This window comes from Pinus tabuliformis, chromosome 1_2 (assembly GCF_031772625.1).
Source record: "Pinus tabuliformis cultivar Carrire ecotype Pingquan chromosome 1_2, CPIR1, whole genome shotgun sequence".
Lineage (NCBI taxonomy): Eukaryota > Viridiplantae > Streptophyta > Pinopsida > Pinales > Pinaceae > Pinus > Pinus tabuliformis.
This window is the reverse complement of record NC_142298.1, coordinates 328,025,059-328,044,148: the sequence shown is the minus strand read 5'-3', so window position 1 is coordinate 328,044,148 and position 19,090 is coordinate 328,025,059. Positions and strand designations below refer to the sequence as shown.

Sequence of the window (19,090 nt, the reverse complement as noted above, 5' to 3'; positions counted from 1 at the left end):
TGAGGGGGTTCGTGGGCATTTCCACTTATTACAAGAAGTTTGCGAAGGGCTTCTCCCAATTGGCAACGCCCGTCACAGACTTGACAAAGAAGGGGGCTTTTGACTGGACCACTACAGCGCAGGAGTCATTTAATTGCCTCAAGGAGTTTATGAGTAGTTGTCTGGTGTTGGCACTTCCTAACTTCACTCAGCCTTTCGTGTTGGAGTGTGATGCATCAAGAGTGGGTGCGGGGATTGTATTGATGCAGGAGGGCACCCCATAGCGTTTGAGAGCAGGAAGCTACTGCCCCATGAACTACTTTACTCCATTTATGATAAGGAGATGTTGGCCATCATGCATGCGTTGGCCAAGTTCAGGCAGTATTTGGTGGAGAACAGGTTCAAAGTCAAGACCAATCACAACAGCCTCAGGTTCTTTTTGGAGTAGAAACATCTACAGGAGAGGCATCAGAAGTGGGTGAGCAAACTACAGGCATATGACTTTCACAATGAGTATGTCAAAGGGAAGCACAATGTAGTGGCTAATGTGTCGTTTAGGAAACCAGCCACTTTATCCTTGATGAGCATCGCCCAGACTAGAGGGCGCAGTTACTAGTTGAGTACTCCAAGGACAAGTTTGCATGCGAGGTCCTTGATGGGTTGGTGACAGATGATCGGTATCAGGTGATGAATGAGGTGATCTATTACCGAGACCGGATTTACTTGGTCCCCAACTCCTTGCTGCGGGAGAATATTCTACAGGCTGCTCATGATTCACCATTAGCAGGGCATCAAGGGTTCACAAAGACATATCAGACCATCAAGGAGCACTTTGCGTGGAAGGGCCTCAAGGATGATGTTCTGAGGCATATCTGGGAGTGTGACACATGCCAACAGAACAAGGGAGAGCAAACACACCCCGCGGGCCTATTGCAGTCGCTTCCTGTTGACCGAGCTACCTACACCTACCTACAAGTCAGTGAGAAAAGCCTTCAACCCCACAAGGTGTGGTTGGTAGCAAGGAACTCAGAGAAGGGGTTGTCACACAAATCCTGACTCTCTTCGTTTGAGCTATCTCCTAGGTTAGCTAAGGGGGGTGGTCCCTAATGAAAAGTTAAGTTAAAAAGGATGTGAGTTTCTAGGAGAATTGTTGTTAAATAGATTATCTCTTTAAGATTTATAAACAAAAAATTGATATGAGCAAGATAAAGATGAAATACATAAACAATCAGTGCCTTCCAAGTATTTGCTCTTAATAAATGAAATTGTATTTTACTTGAAATGAAGTGAAATGCTTTCAAATGGAAAGCGAAAATAACCCTGAAAAGTGAAACACTAAATTGTTAGCACAAGATATTATAAATGTTTTCTAGATGAATAAGTCTACAAATCAAAGCATGGAAACTATCTCGCTCAAAGGATACAAAAATAACTCAAATGTTAGACCAAGATGACAACAAGCAATTAAGTTTGCAAGCCAAAATAATTGTACTTGAAAGTGAAATCAAACATTCATGACAATAAACAATTAAACCAAAAAATGAATAAATTTCCAAGTACAAGAAAATTAAACTTGTTGCAAATTAAAAGAGATTACAATGCTTGCATCCAAAGTGCCTCTTGAAATACGATTTTCATCTGAGAATTTAAACCATCAAGATAGCAAGAAATTTAAGAACTTTGCAAACAAGGCAAATATGATGGAATGAGTTCTTGGTTTATTTTATTAATTAGTGTTAAGGCAAAATTACAACTGAACTCTAGTCCTCAGAGCTCATCCGCGCCCAAATATTTGGATCTCACAAAGAGGAGTCAATAGAGGTAGAAGGTCTCTAAAAGTCTATTCAACCAACTTAAGTTTGAGGTAAGTTTTAATGATGCTTGGGGCATGTAAATAAATTAACCAAACAATGAGAATTCACTTCTACTTGAAATGTACTTGCTTGACATGACATAAAATGTTACTTTTTGAAGAAAATTTGTCCAAATACTTGATGCATGTAAAATGTGCTTAATGGTGAAGCACAAGTAAACTTGAAACTATGTTCAAGTCAAATAAGATCAAGTAAAAAGTGTTTGCATGCAAAAAAATCTGAACTTTTTATGGGCTTAACATGTAGTAAGTTAAAATAGAGTGCATGCGAAATGAGTGTGACACATGTTGTGTTAATTTCTCAATTAGATGATATACAGGGAAAATGAAATAAACCAACAAAGCCAGACCGTCAAGCTTCTCCAAAAGGTGGAGAGATAGGGATACCAATGGGTAAAACCCACGCTCCCAAAATCAGAAATTTTATTAGTTGTTACAAGAAGGAAAAGACAATGAAGTCTTCTCTTAAATCCAAGGAAAGTCTTAACAAATTGGAATCAAACCATAGACTTTTCCTCGCTGAATATTTCTGCAATTTGAGGCCCACAAAGGCTCAACAAAATGCAGATTTTCCGAAGAAGAAGAAGAGAAGATAAGCCTCCTCTATGGCCACGGCCAAGAGAGAGCGAGAGATGGCCAAAATGAACTCGGCCTTCCTCAAGAAGAACACGACCTTATCCAAGATGAATCTGGCCTAAAGGTGGAAGTAATCACTAAATTTGAGCCTCAAGGTCCTGCATGCAAACTTGTAAGTAATTTTCCAATGATGAATCCCGCAAGTAGCTGCAAGAGAACAGGTTAAAAAAAAAATACAACAACAAATGTTAGCTCAAAATAACTACAAAGTATGTTACAAAAATAATCTACAAGAGGCTAGGCCAAAGAGTATGAGAAAGCTCTCCTCTTTGACTAGCCATGACTTAGCTCTTTGAAATAGCCAGATATTGATAAATGAAGTACAATACGTAAAAAATAAATCTTTCCAAGTTTGATATTTTGATGCAAGAAATAAAAGCTTTAAGAAACTTGAAAGAATCCCTGCAAGACACAAATAAGATATAGATGAGACTTTGAAATTCAAAACATGCGGGTTCTTGAATAGCTTTCAAAAATGGGTTGATTCCTCCGATAATTTCTCCTCACGCTTGAAAAGCTTGACCAAATAATGATTCATCTACAAAACTTCACCACAAATCATTAAATCGACATAAAATTAAATAAGTGCAATGGAGAGAATTCCTAGAGATACATCTATTATCCACTAGAAGATTTATTTTCCTAAAGCAAATAATTAATTATTATGCTAATATGAGATAGTTGCATACTAACATAACTTGAAACAAGCATGAAAGAAATAATGACATGAGAAAATAAATAGAAGCATAACAAGAAGTCAAGAATTTACCACACATGCAAGGAGAATAACACCATCACGCTTTACTCCAAAGGTTATTGTATTATATTGCAAGTAGTGAATACAATCTCGCAGAGTCTCCTCAAGCACAATAGCTCGTATTACATGATACAATATGAGAGCCCATGGCTCTATTATATAGAGAGTTGGGAGCAAATCCCAATGAAGAATGACAATGACAAATGGCATTGGAGTCAATCCCAATGTAGAAGTGATTAAACAAGTGGCATGAGGTGACAATCCCAAAGAGAAATTCGAATTTGTTGAATGGAGCTCCAATGCCAAGTGTAAAAATCGAATTCTGGCAAGTGGACATCATTTTCTTCTTCCCTTATGTGCCAAATTCGAATTTTATGATAGAATGACAAGTGTATATGGGTGGTAACCTGTGTGGGGACAATTTCCCACAAAATATCCACCAAATATTCTCCCAAATCCTCCCAAATGTGCATTAACTTTACAAATTCGAATTTCCAAGTAAGCAGCTTTCTCCTTTAATGCCAAAAATTCGATTTTATTTGAGCACATGTCATTTCCTTGATTTTAGGAGTCCACATCACCTTGGGACTTCACTTTAACTCCCCCATAATTTTCCACCTCATTTCCACAACATTTAGCATGTGTGGATATTTATTTTTCTCCATTTATTTAATTTTTGACTTAATTAATTGCCAGATTTCCCACTAAACCCATCAAAGTGTGTCATAGTACAAAGTTGAGGGTGAGAGGTGCAAATTTCATTACTCATACCCCATACAAATGCTCTAGATATCACTTATTACATTACAAATACATGTTTTATTGCAATTTTCGCAATACGGAAAATCTAAAAATTTAAAAATGACTACCTAGACCTAACCAAATTCCACGAAATTTTTTGTGTGATCTGGTATGGTAATATATATCGGCTCTCTAGACACTGAGATGTGTTAAGGGCTCAACCTTCAAACCGTCACCTCGGTTTTCGGGTAAAACGTGAGTAAAAAAACCCAGAAAATTATCCGACTTTGAAAAAGAAGGTATAATTAACTAAATAAAAAAAACACTCCAATGTGTACTCGTTTGGTGATCGAGTCCCAACATCCTAGACCTGTTACATACTCAAAAACTCATCATTACTAGTATCACTTATTAAAATTCCCCATGGGGTGTGGAATCTGGGTACAAGAAAGATGATGAGAAGATAGAAGTAGAGTTAAAAAACTCTGTTGACAGATAATATCTGATGGTACAAGTGTCATTTGGATCATCTTTGGGCATGGAGTCTTTATATAATCATCAGTTTCCACTCCAGTGGTCAACACTTCCCAAACCAGAGGGGAAATAAGAAAGCATATCGATGGATTTTATTACCGAGTTGCACACAGTACAGGGCAAAGAGTGCATCTATGTAGTAGTGGATCGCTTGACGAAGTACACTCACTTCTTTGCCATTCCAACCTGATACTCGGTCTCACAAGTGGCCGAATTATTTTTCAAGGAGGTGTTTCGGCTACATGGTCTCGCAAAGACCATCATCAGTGACCGGGACAACAAGTTCATGGGGGGGTTTGGCAAGAGCTATTCCATTTGGTGGGTACTAAGCTCACCCCGAGTACCAGTTACCACCCTCAGACAAACAGAGATAGTTAACAAGTGGCTAGAGGGCTACTTGCTTAACCATTTGACAGGGCAGCATAGAGCGTGGATACGGTGGCTTCATTTGTGTGAATACTACTACAACACTATGCATCATATGTCTATAGGTATGTTACCATTTCAAGCCCCATATGGTTATGATGCATTATCTTTTTTTGACGTTATGTTTGGAGACAACAGGGCCCCAAGTGCCAAGTACTAGACACACAAGAACCAAGATACCTTGAGGGCTCTAAAAGACAACCTACAAATGGCCCAAAATCAGCAGAAGCTTTCTGCAGACAGGTGCAGAGTTAAGAGGCACTTCGAAGTTGGGGACTTGGTATTCTTGAGGGTCTAGTCATACAGACAGTCTACGCTCAAGCAGAATGGGGCTGAGAAGCTCAAACCCCGCTTCTATGGGGCTTATCGTGTCACTTGGAGGATGGGGAAGGTAGCATATGAGTTGGAGCTACCCCCGGGGAGCCCAATGCACAATGTTTCTCACGTGTCTTTCCTAAAGAAGGCACTGGGACAGCAAGTTACAGTTGCTAAGGAGTTACCCCTTATCGACAATAAGGGGCATTTAGTGCTGGAACCAAAGGCTATTTTGGATACCAAGGAGAGACATTTGCGTAACAAGGTCATTAGGGAGTTTTTGATCTGATGGAGGAATCTACCAGACGAGGATGCCACCTGGGAGGGGGAACAGATACTACAGCATCCTTTGCAGTTATTTGAGGACAAGCAACATTTTGGTGGGGAGGACTGTGATATTCCTACTTAGTGTTCCACTCAGTGAATATCGAATTTTGCTCAATTTTGGCATATTGCATTGTTTCAATAAGGAGAAGTGGATCTATGGGACCCACATTTGATTTTTGGCATGAGAAGCACCCAAACTTTAGAGTTCGAAGGAAAGATTGCAGCTTTGGTGGAGTGTGGGGACCTCCGACCACCACAAAGGATTTTCAGCCCACATGGAAAGTACACTCTCATTGGTGCAAAAAAGGTGAGGGAAATTCAATGTGGGCCCACATGGGCAGCCTTGGAGGCAAATCGACAAAAGGAGAGGCTCTCATTTTGCTCATCATCTATCATTTTCAGAATTTGTCTTTTGACAAGAGCATGCTTGAGCAGTGAGCCAAGTTTGCATGTGTTGTTCAGCACACTGGGTGTTTCGAGCAGAAATCTCAACCCTTGCTTCGATGGACTTCGAGTGCCAGCCCTAGGAGGGAGTTCTACTTTATCCTAATTCGTACCAGCGGTAGGGAATCGAGTTACAGCAGCAGGAAGAGTAACAGCAGCATAGGGACTGCGCAATCATAGCTACAGGCACTCCAGGAAGTTGTGGAGATAGGGGAGTTTGAGGAGGAAATTCGGTGGGAAGGCTTGGGAAGCCTTCTAACAGGGTTTGCAGGCATTTTGGGAGCATTCAGCAGCAGAATTCTCAGGTGGGTCGATTTACCCAGCAGGAGAGTCAGCCAAGCCCAAGAGGGTCGATATTCCGGGGTCAAACTTTGTCTGAACCCTTCATGGGTTATTCTGGGTTTCTTGAGTAGAGGTCGGGATTAATTTCCTGGAATTTTATGAACAGCAGAGAGGGTTCTAGCAGCAAGTCATTTCAGGCAGTAGCACCATTTCCGGGCATTTACAGCGCAGCACTTGCGCCGAGTTACAGCGGCCTGGAGGGTGATTCAGGGAGCATTTTGGGTTTTTGCGAGCTTTTTAAGAGCAAGCCCAGGTGCATTCATTCCAGCACCTTGATTGTACACCTCTTTCCATTAATAAAATGAGTACACAGGGCTGTTTTGGAAGCAAATTCATGGGTTGATTGTTTGTTCTGATTTTATGGTGTGTTTGTCTATTTTGCTTTGAATATTTACTCTTAATTTTCCCTTAGGGATATTACATCTGCTCCCAAAGAGACTGATTCCTCATCCCTGTGTTAATTACGAGTATTGGAAGAGACATAAAGGAAGCAGATTCCTCCCTGGGCATATTCAAGCTGCTGTAAACTTGCTCTAGACAGCATGCCATTTCAAGACCAAGTCTGGGTGATATTGCTGGTGTATAAAGGCTGCATTTATAAAAGGAAGCATTGAAGAACTGAGCTAATAGACCAGGTTCCAATTTTCTATTTTCCTTGTATCTTTGTCTGCTATTAAATAATAAGGGACTGTGTATTTCCCAGAACTTGTTTTCTGTAGTGTTGTGTGGTCATTGTGGCAAAAATTATATGTATATCAGCTGTATGCAAATTTCTGGGTATTAAAATATCAGATTGAATTCCTTGGAGGCTTCACTTGGGTGCATTTTATTCACTGTGTATTTATTGAGGTGGCAATTGTGAGAAATCATCAACAACAGTGTGTAGTTTAACTGTTCAACAAAAGACACTGCTGAAAACTCTAGTAAAAACTCAGAAATTATTAAACTTTCGAATATTTTCCAAAAAGGAATCTTACAGCCAAATGGATTCAATAAAAAGTTATTTCCCAAAAAAATAGAGTATTAACATATACTGCCATAGCCATTTGCAGTTGGTTTTTAATCTTTTCTTGGTTTAAATTCCCTTGCTTTAATATGAATGGACAGTAAACAGATGCAATACAAACATGGTGTAAAAAACTAAAGGCAACTGGAAGCAACTATATTTAATATGTCAACTAAAAGCTTGGATATGGAAGCACATTTATTCAAGAAATTTATCGTACTTCCTCAGGAAACTTTTATAAATATGATATAAATCCTGTTTTTACCTCGCATTCTGTAACCAAAGCTGAGCTGTAAAGTCGAATGACATGCGCTACGGATCTTAAAACCAGACGACGAAAAGCTGGCTCGCCTACCTCACCTTCAAGCTGTTCAGAGAAAATCACAACTGAATTACAACAAATGCCAGAAAATGTCTCATAGCAACCTGATCTAAGAAGACAATTTGAACAGCTAAAATGTATTAGTGAGTTTCAACTCTGCTTTTCTGGAGCTAGAAAACTGACCTCACCCGTTGCCCGCAACGAAGTCATAAGCAATGAGCATACCTGATGCCTTAAAACCTGACCATATATTCTTTTTCAGTAACATTGATTAATTTTCCTATAATTCCAATGCTAGAAATAACTGAAAAGTGTTTACCTGTTCATAGGGCAACAAGGTTCTGAAAACTGATACATAGTTTGAAAGAACAAATCTGCAAAGGTTACCAAAAAGCAAATTGAAAAGGTTAAGAGAAGAACAAACTTAGGTTAAATGAATTGGGACTTCTTTTGTCTTCTCCCCATGAACTTCATCTTGAAAATGCCAACCCAAACAAAGCAAAAGAAATTAATTTGAAGGAATTCAAACATATTTTGTACTTCTTCCTCACACAGCTTGTTTAGAAATTGTAAACAATGGTACCATAACAAACTATACATTATCATCTCTTCACCTGATATGAACACAGTAACAGCAAATGTGAAATACTCCTACTACGAAGAAAACAACAGAGAGCGAGTATGCAAGTATAAGAGGAAACTGCTGAACTGTATATACTATATATGTTGCACATCCTATAATGCATTAGATTATATAGGAGTACAAAGCTACTGGAGAGTGATCATCTCTGGGCAACTCTTCTATAAATATTAAAATACAAGTCGCCCAAATATGACAAAAGACAAGTGTACTAAAGTACAAAAGAGTAAAAACAGAGACTGAATTCAGCCTGACACCATGACCAACTCAGCTGCACCACACAGAGTAATGAGAGCTTTCTGCCTTCATTTCGAGTCCCTCCCCATGGGGGGGCAGGCTTTCATCGAGCAGGACTTTCCTAACCTATATGATGTCACCATCTCAGACTTCGTACATTGAGGTAATAAATTAAGCATTTTCAAATTAATAAGAAAAGAGGAGATAAAAAACAAGTATTAATACATGCGTGAACACATAGACTACATCTCATCATTTCCCTCAAAAATCAAGTTTATAGAATTTCTGGTAAAATCTTCCTTCTTATCTCTCAAGTTTCAACAGCAAAATGTAAAAATGAAAGAGCCATGCATAAAACCACTACCGTATAGCTACAAATATTAGCTAGAGGGAGATTCAAGGTTTAGGTTTTGCCTGCTAACCTACAGAGATGCATGGCATCAGTAAAATACCGTCTCATAGGCCTTGGGAAACCTTGTGGACTTATATTGAAAGCAACCAATTACTGTAAGTCATAGCAACTAAAGTATGGTATGAAAGATTTATCAAGAGCAATTATATTTAGCTATATGATCACAGTATAAAATGAGATGGAAGATCGTTATGTTCAATCACACCACAACATAAAAGCAGTGAAGTTCCAAAGCTAAATATTGCATCCAGCAGCCAGCCAAAGCAAGTTAATGACCATCAGATTACTGTAAGCTTCTAATTCTCCGGTAGAACTTGTTTCCAGGAACTCCTGAACATATTGAAGCATTTAAACGTATGACAGTTGTTTCAAATATACTACTGAGTCAGGATGCCCATTCCCATTCACTTTGTAACCACAGAGGCATGGCCATTTCCAGACAAAACTTTAACGATCCATACTTATTTTTTAAGTATTGAAACCAGTGTTGATAATATCACCGATATATCCGCGATATTTGAAAAAATCACGATATTTTTGGCAAAATGATATATTGCCGAGTAAATATCACGATATTTTCAGTTTTGAAAATATCGGCTAAATATGGGCTATGTTTAAAAATCTGAAAAAAATGATTTTTTATGTTTGCCGATATTTTCTGATATTTTACCGATAGTTTCACCGATATTGCCGATAAGATGTTTTCAAGACCCTCGCCGATATTTTGCCGATAACAATATTTTCAACACTGATTGAAACCTTGACTAATCTTGCTAAGTCATAAAATGACAATTATAAATATTTGGTGATATGTTTCTGATCAGATGTGATGCTTTTTTAAAAGGCACAAGAGGCCAGTATGCTTTCTCAAATCATTGCTAAAGCTTAGGTTGGGGTTATGAGTTGTGACATTTTAACACCCCAATTATAAATGTCAGAAGAAATTTTCTAATACTTTTCCAGCAATTATCCCACAACAGGATTTGTGTCTACCAAGAGATGTTTTCAAAACTCACATTAGAGATCTATTATTAATTTGGCAGTATAAACAAACATAGCAAAAATTACCAAATGTCGTAACTTGTACAAGTTGCCCTTAAACAAATTGAAGAAATCACGAGATAAAATCCATTTTAGGATATTTTAATATTCAACCATATCAATATCTTAGACAAAATGTTGGAGATAAACCCTCACTCTAGGATATCCAAGGCGAATGTTCTCTGCAGAGTAGTGACACGCAACCATGTAGCCTGCCATCAGAATGCAATCAAGAGTTTTATAAATACAAATCCCCTAATCCAACCACATAATGCTGTAAACATCAGCCAAAAAACATCCCAAGAAAGGCTTTAACCTGTCATTTGAAAATAAATTATTTACACAAGCAAAAAATTACATGAAACCATTTTTAAAGGATAAACCATGAAGAAGCTTTGCAATTTAAAAACTAGAAGATTGTATTTGCCACATACAGATCCACCTGCAGCAAGAGCTGTCAGGTCTTCAAAGAGAAGAAGGCCGAGCTTTCCTGCTTGAGTTAAGCTCTCTTTGGATGAAAATGATATTGCAGGACCTATTTCACTCTCCAGAGGTCTGCCATTGGCATTTAACCAGATTATTAGACCATTCAAAGCCCTTAAAATACTAAAAGAAAATGAAACCACTCAGGGTTTCAATGATTAAAATTATATTGAAAATCACATACATGGTTGTGCTAACACTCCGGCTGACATCCCGTGTAACAGAATTAGTTGGAGAAACATGTCGGTTTGAGCCAACCTTACTGACAGGTAAGGACTCAGCAGCTATGACACGATTAAATATTAAGGCCACTGCTTGTCGTAATGTTGCTGCAGCAGTGCTAGATGGCAGATTTAGATTTAAAATAATATAGGTTAGGATAACTGAAAGACAGTTAAAAAATTTCCTTCATGCACAATAAGTGTTCTCAAAAATAAGTACCAAAATTTGTAATTAAAGAGAAGAAAAGGACATGACAAATACTTGCGAACGCTATCTGGACATCGATTGTTTTCCAAAAGCCGCAGACTGATGCCCAGTGCTATTGCCATATCATCCTGGCACAAAATAATTAAAACAGACATTATAAGTCATTGCATTCTGATAATTATACTCATATCTTAGCAAACGATTTTAAATATTTGTCAAGAAAACCTAGAAAATGATTCACCCACTAGACAGAAGCCAGGAATATATCTATTTATAACTTAATTTTGCAACCCAAATGCAGAGGTATTTTAAATATTTCCCATACCATCAATTGATCAGTGTGAACTGATTCTGTACGATGATATTGAATTTTTATTTTGCTATATTTATATAACTAACGTAGACTCCTTTGCGGTGTAGACTCCTCTGCAGCGTTCGTAGACTCCAGATCCTCTGTGGCACTCATCTCCAACCACAAATTGAGGGTTAATTGCACGAATCAAGGATTTACATGATCCACACCAGTGTATTTGAAATTCAAGCTACAGATTTTCCGCAACCAGGGAAATTCGTGTGAAGGGTTTCATAGGTATTCGCAAGCAAGGTTTCATTGCCACCAATTGAAGACCTTCCAGTAACATCTCAACCAGATGATGAAGTTGGGATCCACAACAAGGACCCGGAACGAACGTACAACCCCACAATTACAGCTATGGAACAGAACTTCACATTTTGGATGTTGTAATATCCCTTCCAATAAAAATTTGCTAAATGTCTTTCTCAATTTTTATAAATTATGCATGGGGGAAATTTTGGATACAAACCTAGGAAAAGCAGGTGGACATTAATTAATTTAATGTTGTGTGGTACTAGAGGCCCCAAACATTAGACAAAGGGAAGATTAATCACATAGTGGGATGTGGGGACCACCCCATGATGAAATACGCATCCCCTTGATGGAGAAATTCAAATGGCTAAGGAGGGAGCTCAAATTGCTTGGTGAAGGGGCCCACGTGAAGGAAGAGGGCAGAAATTATACATAAGAGGAAGGCAGCATCATTCAGCACTTTGGGTCATTTGACATTTTACACTTTGTTGCTCAAGTTGTTCAGTTGAGTCACAGGTGTTGTTTAGCACCAGAGGTTTCCAAGGGGAAATCTCACCCTCTTCTTCGGTGGACCACGAGTGCCACCCTAGGGAAGCAAATTCTACTCATTTTTGGAGTTGGAAGGAAAACCACGCAGGCAGCACGAATTCTGAGTTAGCTGGGATGCAGTTCAAAGAGCCACGCAGTGATTGGAGGAGAGAAGAGCCGGAGTGAGGGATTGTATTATTGTTGGGGAACTCTTTGATCAATTTTCTGGCATGGGAGGGAGATTTGCTGGGATAGAAAGCATCACCCAACAATCATTCGAATTCCTAGATGAGGGCCTGCGTCTTTCTATCCATGGACTACGCAGTCCTTTGTTGAGGCAACTTGTGGGGTGGCTTGCAAAGGGGTTTGAGGAGTTGGGGCTATTTGGAGTTGGATTGGAGGTGATTGTGGGGAATTTTCCAGCATTTTGGTGGAGCAACAAACACAACATCTGCTACAGGTTACACTTTCTGCTTGTGGAGGGCCAAGCATTTGGAATCAATTTTGGAGCATCAAAACTAGAGCAAACCCTTTCTGGATTTTTCTGGGGTCAAGCAAGGGTCCCAACTCAGACAGCAGCTAGAGGAGCTAGGGGAAATTGGGCCGAAATTCCGAGGTTAACATTTGGCCAATTCCTTCGTGGGTTTTTGTGGGTTATTGGTGGAGAGGCCGAGGATAATTTCCCAGAATTTTTTGAGCACCATAGGAGGCCCTAGCAACGATTTCTTACAGCCAGCAACGCAGATTTCATAGGGACGACATTGAGCTTGGTTGGGGACAACCACACTTGTGTCCAAGCAACTGATTTCATCACTTGGGCATTGTTTGTTTGCCTTGAGCAAGCCTAGGTGCATGCATTTTGATCTTATCTTGTACCCAACATTTATCTTAATGAAATGGCTCAGCGCAGCGCAAATTTTTAGCATTTTCTGGGTGTTTTTGTTAGTTTTCGTAGCATCAAATGTGTTCTATCCTCGAAATTTTGTGGAGATGCTAGAATGCATGAGATCTCCAAAACCCAGAAATTGTTTCTGGAAATTCCGCCTAGAAATGACTTAATTAAATTATTAGTCAGTTTTTAAATATTTCCTAAGTCTAAACTTAAGGAATATGACTAATTAATCAAAATTAATTAAGTTATGGTGTGAATGTTCTAGAAACTCACACAGATCGACTTCAAGTTAATCCTAGCCATCGGTTAAGATCTAACCTTGGTCGTTGAAGTCTCAACAGAGGATTATAAGAAGAAGTCGATGTAGCTTGGAGAAATCACTTCAGCAGTTCGATTTCTTGAGCAGCAACAATCAATTGCCAGAGAGAGAGCCAGTGAGATCGAAACAGTGAGTGAGGGGCAGAGACAACAATCTGGAGGAAAGATTATCCAGAGAGGTAGCAACAAGAGAGCTGAATTATCCCAGACAGGCAGCGCTAAGGGGCAGCGTAGTTGCTTTAACAAGGCAGTTCAATTTGAAGGAAGAAAAATTGTTCTCAGTTCTAGAGACTGGGAAGAAGTCCTAGAAGACTGGAGAGGTGATTTCCTCAGCATCGAGAGGCAAAACGACTACATCATAGCCCAGTCTGAAGCAAGCAGTCCAACCAGTGACGTAAAGCAACGCAGAGGCTGATGTAGAGCTCTCGGAAGCCGAATTTTGGTAGGGAAAGCCGAGCCAGAGATTGCTTGTGGGAGAAGGGTAGAAGTCCCAGAAGGATAGAGAGGCGATTTCCTTAGCATCCAGAGGCAAAACAACTTCATCAAAGCCCAGTCCGAACCAAGTCGTCCAGCCAGCTATGCAAAGCAGCATAGAGGCTGATGCAAAGCTCCAAAAGGCTGAGTTTTGGTGGGGAAAGCCAAGCCAAAAATTGCTTGTGGGAGAAGGGAAATTCCCTTCAGTATTTTGCTCAGATTTTCTTGTTGTTTGGATTGCCAATTGGGCATCCATAGTTGTACTCGAATTATTTCACTGCTAATTAATAATAAAACCCTTAGTTGTTGCACCGCTTTTCCCAAGTTGCGTTTTTCTGGGGACTTTTGCCCAAAAATAACTGTGTTTTTTTTATGTGTCTTTGCTAGCATTTCTTCTAGAGTTTATTCTTCCGCAGTTTTATTTGTGTAGATTGTGGTGTGATTTATTCAGTGTTTGTTGTAGCAAACAGTAAATAAATTGTTAAATTAAATTAACAATTAGAAGAATAATTTCCAGTTGTTGCAATAGGATTCCAATGTAGGAATTTTCACATGGTATCAGAGCGCAAATGATCAGTCGGAGAGCTCAATAGCGAAGGAAGAGGGATTTTCATTGTTCATTGAGGGGCAGCAGGTCGAAAACCTAGAGGCAGCATAGTCACCTTGGCCAAGAGGTCGAATTTCTTGAGGAGAATCGATTTTTCTAAGAGGGGCAAAAAAATTCGATCTCTCTAGATCAAGGAATTCCAGAGGCAGAGGGAGCAGCCAGTGTTTTTCGCAGAGCAGATCTCTAGCTAGACGCAGTAGTTTTGCAGCAGTTTGCTAAAGCAAAACTAGTGTCAGGTGGAAGAATAGCACACACTGAGGGAAAATTTTCCTGAGGGAACTTATAGTCTCAAGAAGTTTGATTGCCCTTGCGGATCATCAGTGGTTGTGAGCAGAGTTTCTCACTACAGAAGGGAGTACAAATAGCCTAGCAGCAGTTGAGCAAAAGGGAAGAGGAGATTTTTGACATTGTATGAGATGGCCACTATCAGACTTCAAGATCAGGACAGGTTGGATGGTGCTTCCAACTATGTCATCTGGAAGGCAAGGATGTCCTTCCTTCTAGATGAATATGACCTGAAACCATTCATAGATGCAATGGTAGCTATCCCCACAGATGCAAATTAGCTAAAGGAGTACAGAAATGAGATGGCGGGGGCGAAGGGTCGATCCTTGATGGTGTTCAGGATCACATTGTCTCACACATAGCTAGTAAAGGGACTACTAGAGAAATGTGGGAGACTATCACCATGTTGTACCAGGGCACTTCTGAGCAGCGGAAGATGTACTTAAAGGAGAAGTTGAGATGCACCAGGATGTAGAAAGGGGAACGCATAGATCCCTTCCTCACCAGGATTAACGAGATCTGGGACCAGCTTGCAGTTGTTGGGGCAGCACCTCAACCCACAAAGCTAGTGCGATTGGCACTCAACAGTGTCTCAGAGGAGTAGCAGTTATTTGTCCAAAGTACCTTGAGCAGAGACACTTTGCCAAGGTGGGACATACTATGGGCCGATTTGCAGCAGGAGGAGTTGAAACGAGACCTGGTAAACAACTCCATTAGTGGCAGCAGCAACGGATCGAAGCAAGTGAAGGAAGAAGAGAATGTGGTCATCGCATCGAAGGGTCCCCGTCAGGGACATGGGGAGCAACGAAAGAAGAAGAAGGACCTGTCAAAGGTCAAGTGCTTCAGGTGTGGAAAGTTTGGCCACTATGGTACCCAGTGTCCTCTCAGGGAGAAGGACAAAGAGGAGAAGCAAGACCAACAGGCAGCATCAGAAGAGATTCATAGGTTGTCCTCCAGGCTGGAGAAAGACTTCGCCATGTTTGCCGATATACCCCCAGGAGTGAAGTGGGGTGACTTGGTGTTGTAGCCCCAGAGTGCTACAGATGGGCAGGATCCTTGAGGAGGTCCACCTCTTGGATCAATACCTTGCTATGGGGGCCCACAGTATTCCAATAGCAGGATGGATCAGTGACAATAGATGTAGTCAGATGCCAAAGTGACAGATGCAGAGTCTAGTTGCAGTCAGATGTTGGGGAGCATAGTGCAGAGTTGGCAGCAGTACATATGACACAGTGCAGAGTCAGCAGCAGCGCAAATGCCTCAGTGACAGCACCGATACTAGCAACAGCCAGAGACTCGGGTGACAGATGCATTATACTAATCACAGTTGATTCAGTATTTAGGATGCTTCTCAATTGTAGTTGTTGTAGTTGCAGCAGTAGCAGATGGAGAGGAAGTTGCAATGCAGATGCAAGCTTTCAGCATCTCTAGGTATCATCAGGCTTACTTGCTAAGCACCAACCCAAGGATCTATGTGTGTATCAAATGTCAGAGCTCTATGACCAACACCACCCTCCCAACTTCAGGACCTAGACATCAACACAAAGTGTCGGCCAGATGTCCTCCCAAGCAATGCTTCACTCACAAAGCCTCAATACTCCATGATCCAGCAGATCAACGACAACAAATCTCTCCCGATCAAATTGATTGGTAACCAGCATGGTATCAAAACTTCGAGATATTTACCTGTACAAACACAACCCCAATCAGTAGTACACTTTCAAATGTTCATACTCAAATACAAACCTCTAGGGTCGTTCTAGATGTTGCTTCTCAACTTATCGCAGTAGGACTATCAACCGAATCTTTGACAGAAGATTCCTCAATCAACTTTTCTTTCCTACTTCACATGCAGCAACATATCCTCCAAAATGCATTCTCCAATCAAAACTATGATATGCCCTCCCTCTAGGCTCCCTCTTAATCTCAGGGAGATCTCTTCTATCCAGGCTCCCTCTTAACTTAGGGAGATCAACTTCTTATTGGAGAATCTTTCATGGCTTCCATCCTTCTTATCAAAGTCATTCATATATCATGCTTATCATATCAACTTTACTTACGATCATCTTCACCATCTTGAAGACGATGTACCTGCACAACTTAGATAGCAAGTACAACCAAAACTATAGAAGCGTGAAGTTAGCCATATGAAAATCTTATAATAACGAAAGCATTAGACTTTAAAAACATAATCATCAAGATACTATACTTTAATACTTCAACTTCTTGCCCAGGTTTTGTTACAAACCCTAAATCATATCCATAGTTGATCAAGATATCAAACTAATTATGTCTAGGGTTTCAATATTCTTTCAATGATATGACAAGTTCTTTTATATAGAAAACCCTAGAAACAATTCAGATCAATGCATCTAACAACTTTCAGAATTCATACGTTAGACTACCTACTAGGATTTTATACAAACCTAGATTTCATACGTGAGCTTCAACAATCAAAACCAATCACAACTTAATCAGCAGCATAACTAGATTCTACTAGGGTTTGATGTACACCCTAGATTTCTCATTTACACAATCTCAACAATCACTATATAGATAGATTTCAGATTGTTATTTCACACATACTAGAGAATTTAACTACTAGGGCTTCGCTGCAAAACCCTAGATTTCCCAACAACATCATCCTAGAATATCAAACTCAGACAAGGGCTTAAATTAAACCCTAAGTCTTATGACCAACAATGATTAGGTCAACGCACAGATCTAGGAAATCATAATCATGCATGGGCACATCATATGTCAGGAAATTTTTAATACCTTAGACATATACCAACCTAGACTAGGCTAGGATTTTAACCAAATGGACACATATACACCTAAGGTTTCATTCCTAGGATCTTACCTTAAAGTCATAACAAGAGTTTTGCTTATAGATCCAACCAAACCCCAAATATCTAGGGTTTCATAACATAGAAAAGCAAACCCTATTATAGCAAAACTCCAAAGGTTTGGGATCTTAGACAGTATCATCCGACCCTAACAAATTAGGGTTTTCATGATCATATCAAAACCCAAAACATGACATCACCATTAAAACTTCAAATAACATTTCCCAATAACCCTAAGTAGGCTAGGATTTCACATATCAACATTAGCATACCCTTAAGTTAGGGTTTTCCAGAGAACCTGTCTAGGGTTCTATAAGAACAATAAGGGATGTAAAGAGGTTAGATTTATCAAGTGATGAATCATCCTAAACAAGAATCTTTATGGTTCAAGATAGCTAGACATTACAACGTTAGTAATGTAACGCAAATTTCAAAATACGATGAAGGTACCTTTAAGAGAAGCTTATAAGATGTATGGTCTAAGACATACCTGGAGGTGTTCCTTGACAAAACTTGTAAGGATTCCTTGAAGTGCTTTCTTTGTATTAAGTCATAATCTTTTATGCTTGTAATACATATTTTCAAGCAAAACATGTGATACCAAGAACATGATTTAATTTAGATCTCCTACATAACCATGGAAGATGGAATCCTATGATATTGAAATTCAAGTTATTCCTCCTTTCAATCAATATTAGGACATTCGCTTAACATCCTAGGTTACTGTAAACCCTAGAAGTTAAGGTTCTGATGTAAGACTTGTGTATGTTATCTAGCATTACAAGTTTTACCCTAGACTAGCTATGAATCATTTAGATTTAGATACATTGAAAATCTAAAACCTTGTGATTATACGTACCTTGTGTTTACATACCTCTGATTTTGATAGCCCATTAGACTTGTTGTAGTGACCAGTGTTGTTGGGGAGCGCCCCCCCCCCCCGATCCCGCTCCCAATCCGCGCTCCGGGCGGTAGCGACTCGGGAGCGGGTCGGGAGCGCGCCCCCGAAAAGGGAGCGATTTCGAGAGCGCGCTCCCTAAAAAAAATTCTGCTCCCTACCTTTTCAAGAGCGTTTAGCCTTTTTTGCAATTTTTTTTTGCAATAATGTTCCAAATCCAAATTTTTTTCAAAGAAACAAATAAGTTTTGAGTGGGGCAGCTTAATGATCAAGCCTATGGCCCTAGTATTGATATGTGATTCATGGTAACGTTAAATTCTTAAAGTAAAAGTGACATTCTCCTTAATCTTTATTTTGATCCTTTTACTTAAATTTTTAACATTACCATGAAATGACTCATGATGTTTGAGAGTGGTTCCGACCTCATTGGATTTCATATGGAGAAAGTAGAATTTTAGATTTCATTCAAAATCCAGCAGACTTATCAGTTTTTCAGGATTTCAAGATTGGGGGATTGCAATGTTTCCATTGAATTTTGTCATGTATTAGGGTATGGAACTCATATTTAATCAAGAGCATCAATCCCTCTATGTACCTTGATGTTAGTGACATTGGTTGTTGAACTCCTTTATCATGACCCTCCTAAAAATGTACGCATCACTCAAACAAAATCTTGACTTGACATGCT

General features: G+C 39.6%; 1 protein-coding gene across 2 annotated transcripts in view; it reads right to left on the bottom strand.

Moving 5' to 3' along the window:
- LOC149205703 (uncharacterized) overlaps positions 1–19,090 on the bottom strand; it is a 392,500-nt gene that overhangs the window by 346,085 nt on the left and 27,325 nt on the right. For both annotated transcript variants that reach the window (XM_089395141.1, XM_089395142.1), the window contains exons 2-8: positions 10,999–11,072; positions 10,700–10,855; positions 10,467–10,587; positions 10,189–10,244; positions 8,022–8,076; positions 7,886–7,942; positions 7,646–7,747 (exon numbers count right to left, since the gene is read on the bottom strand). In XM_089395141.1, coding sequence (XP_089251267.1) covers positions 7,646–7,747; positions 7,886–7,942; positions 8,022–8,076; positions 10,189–10,244; positions 10,467–10,587; positions 10,700–10,855; positions 10,999–11,072 — 621 coding nt within the window. The remainder of the gene's footprint in view (positions 1–7,645; positions 7,748–7,885; positions 7,943–8,021; positions 8,077–10,188; positions 10,245–10,466; positions 10,588–10,699; positions 10,856–10,998; positions 11,073–19,090) is intronic.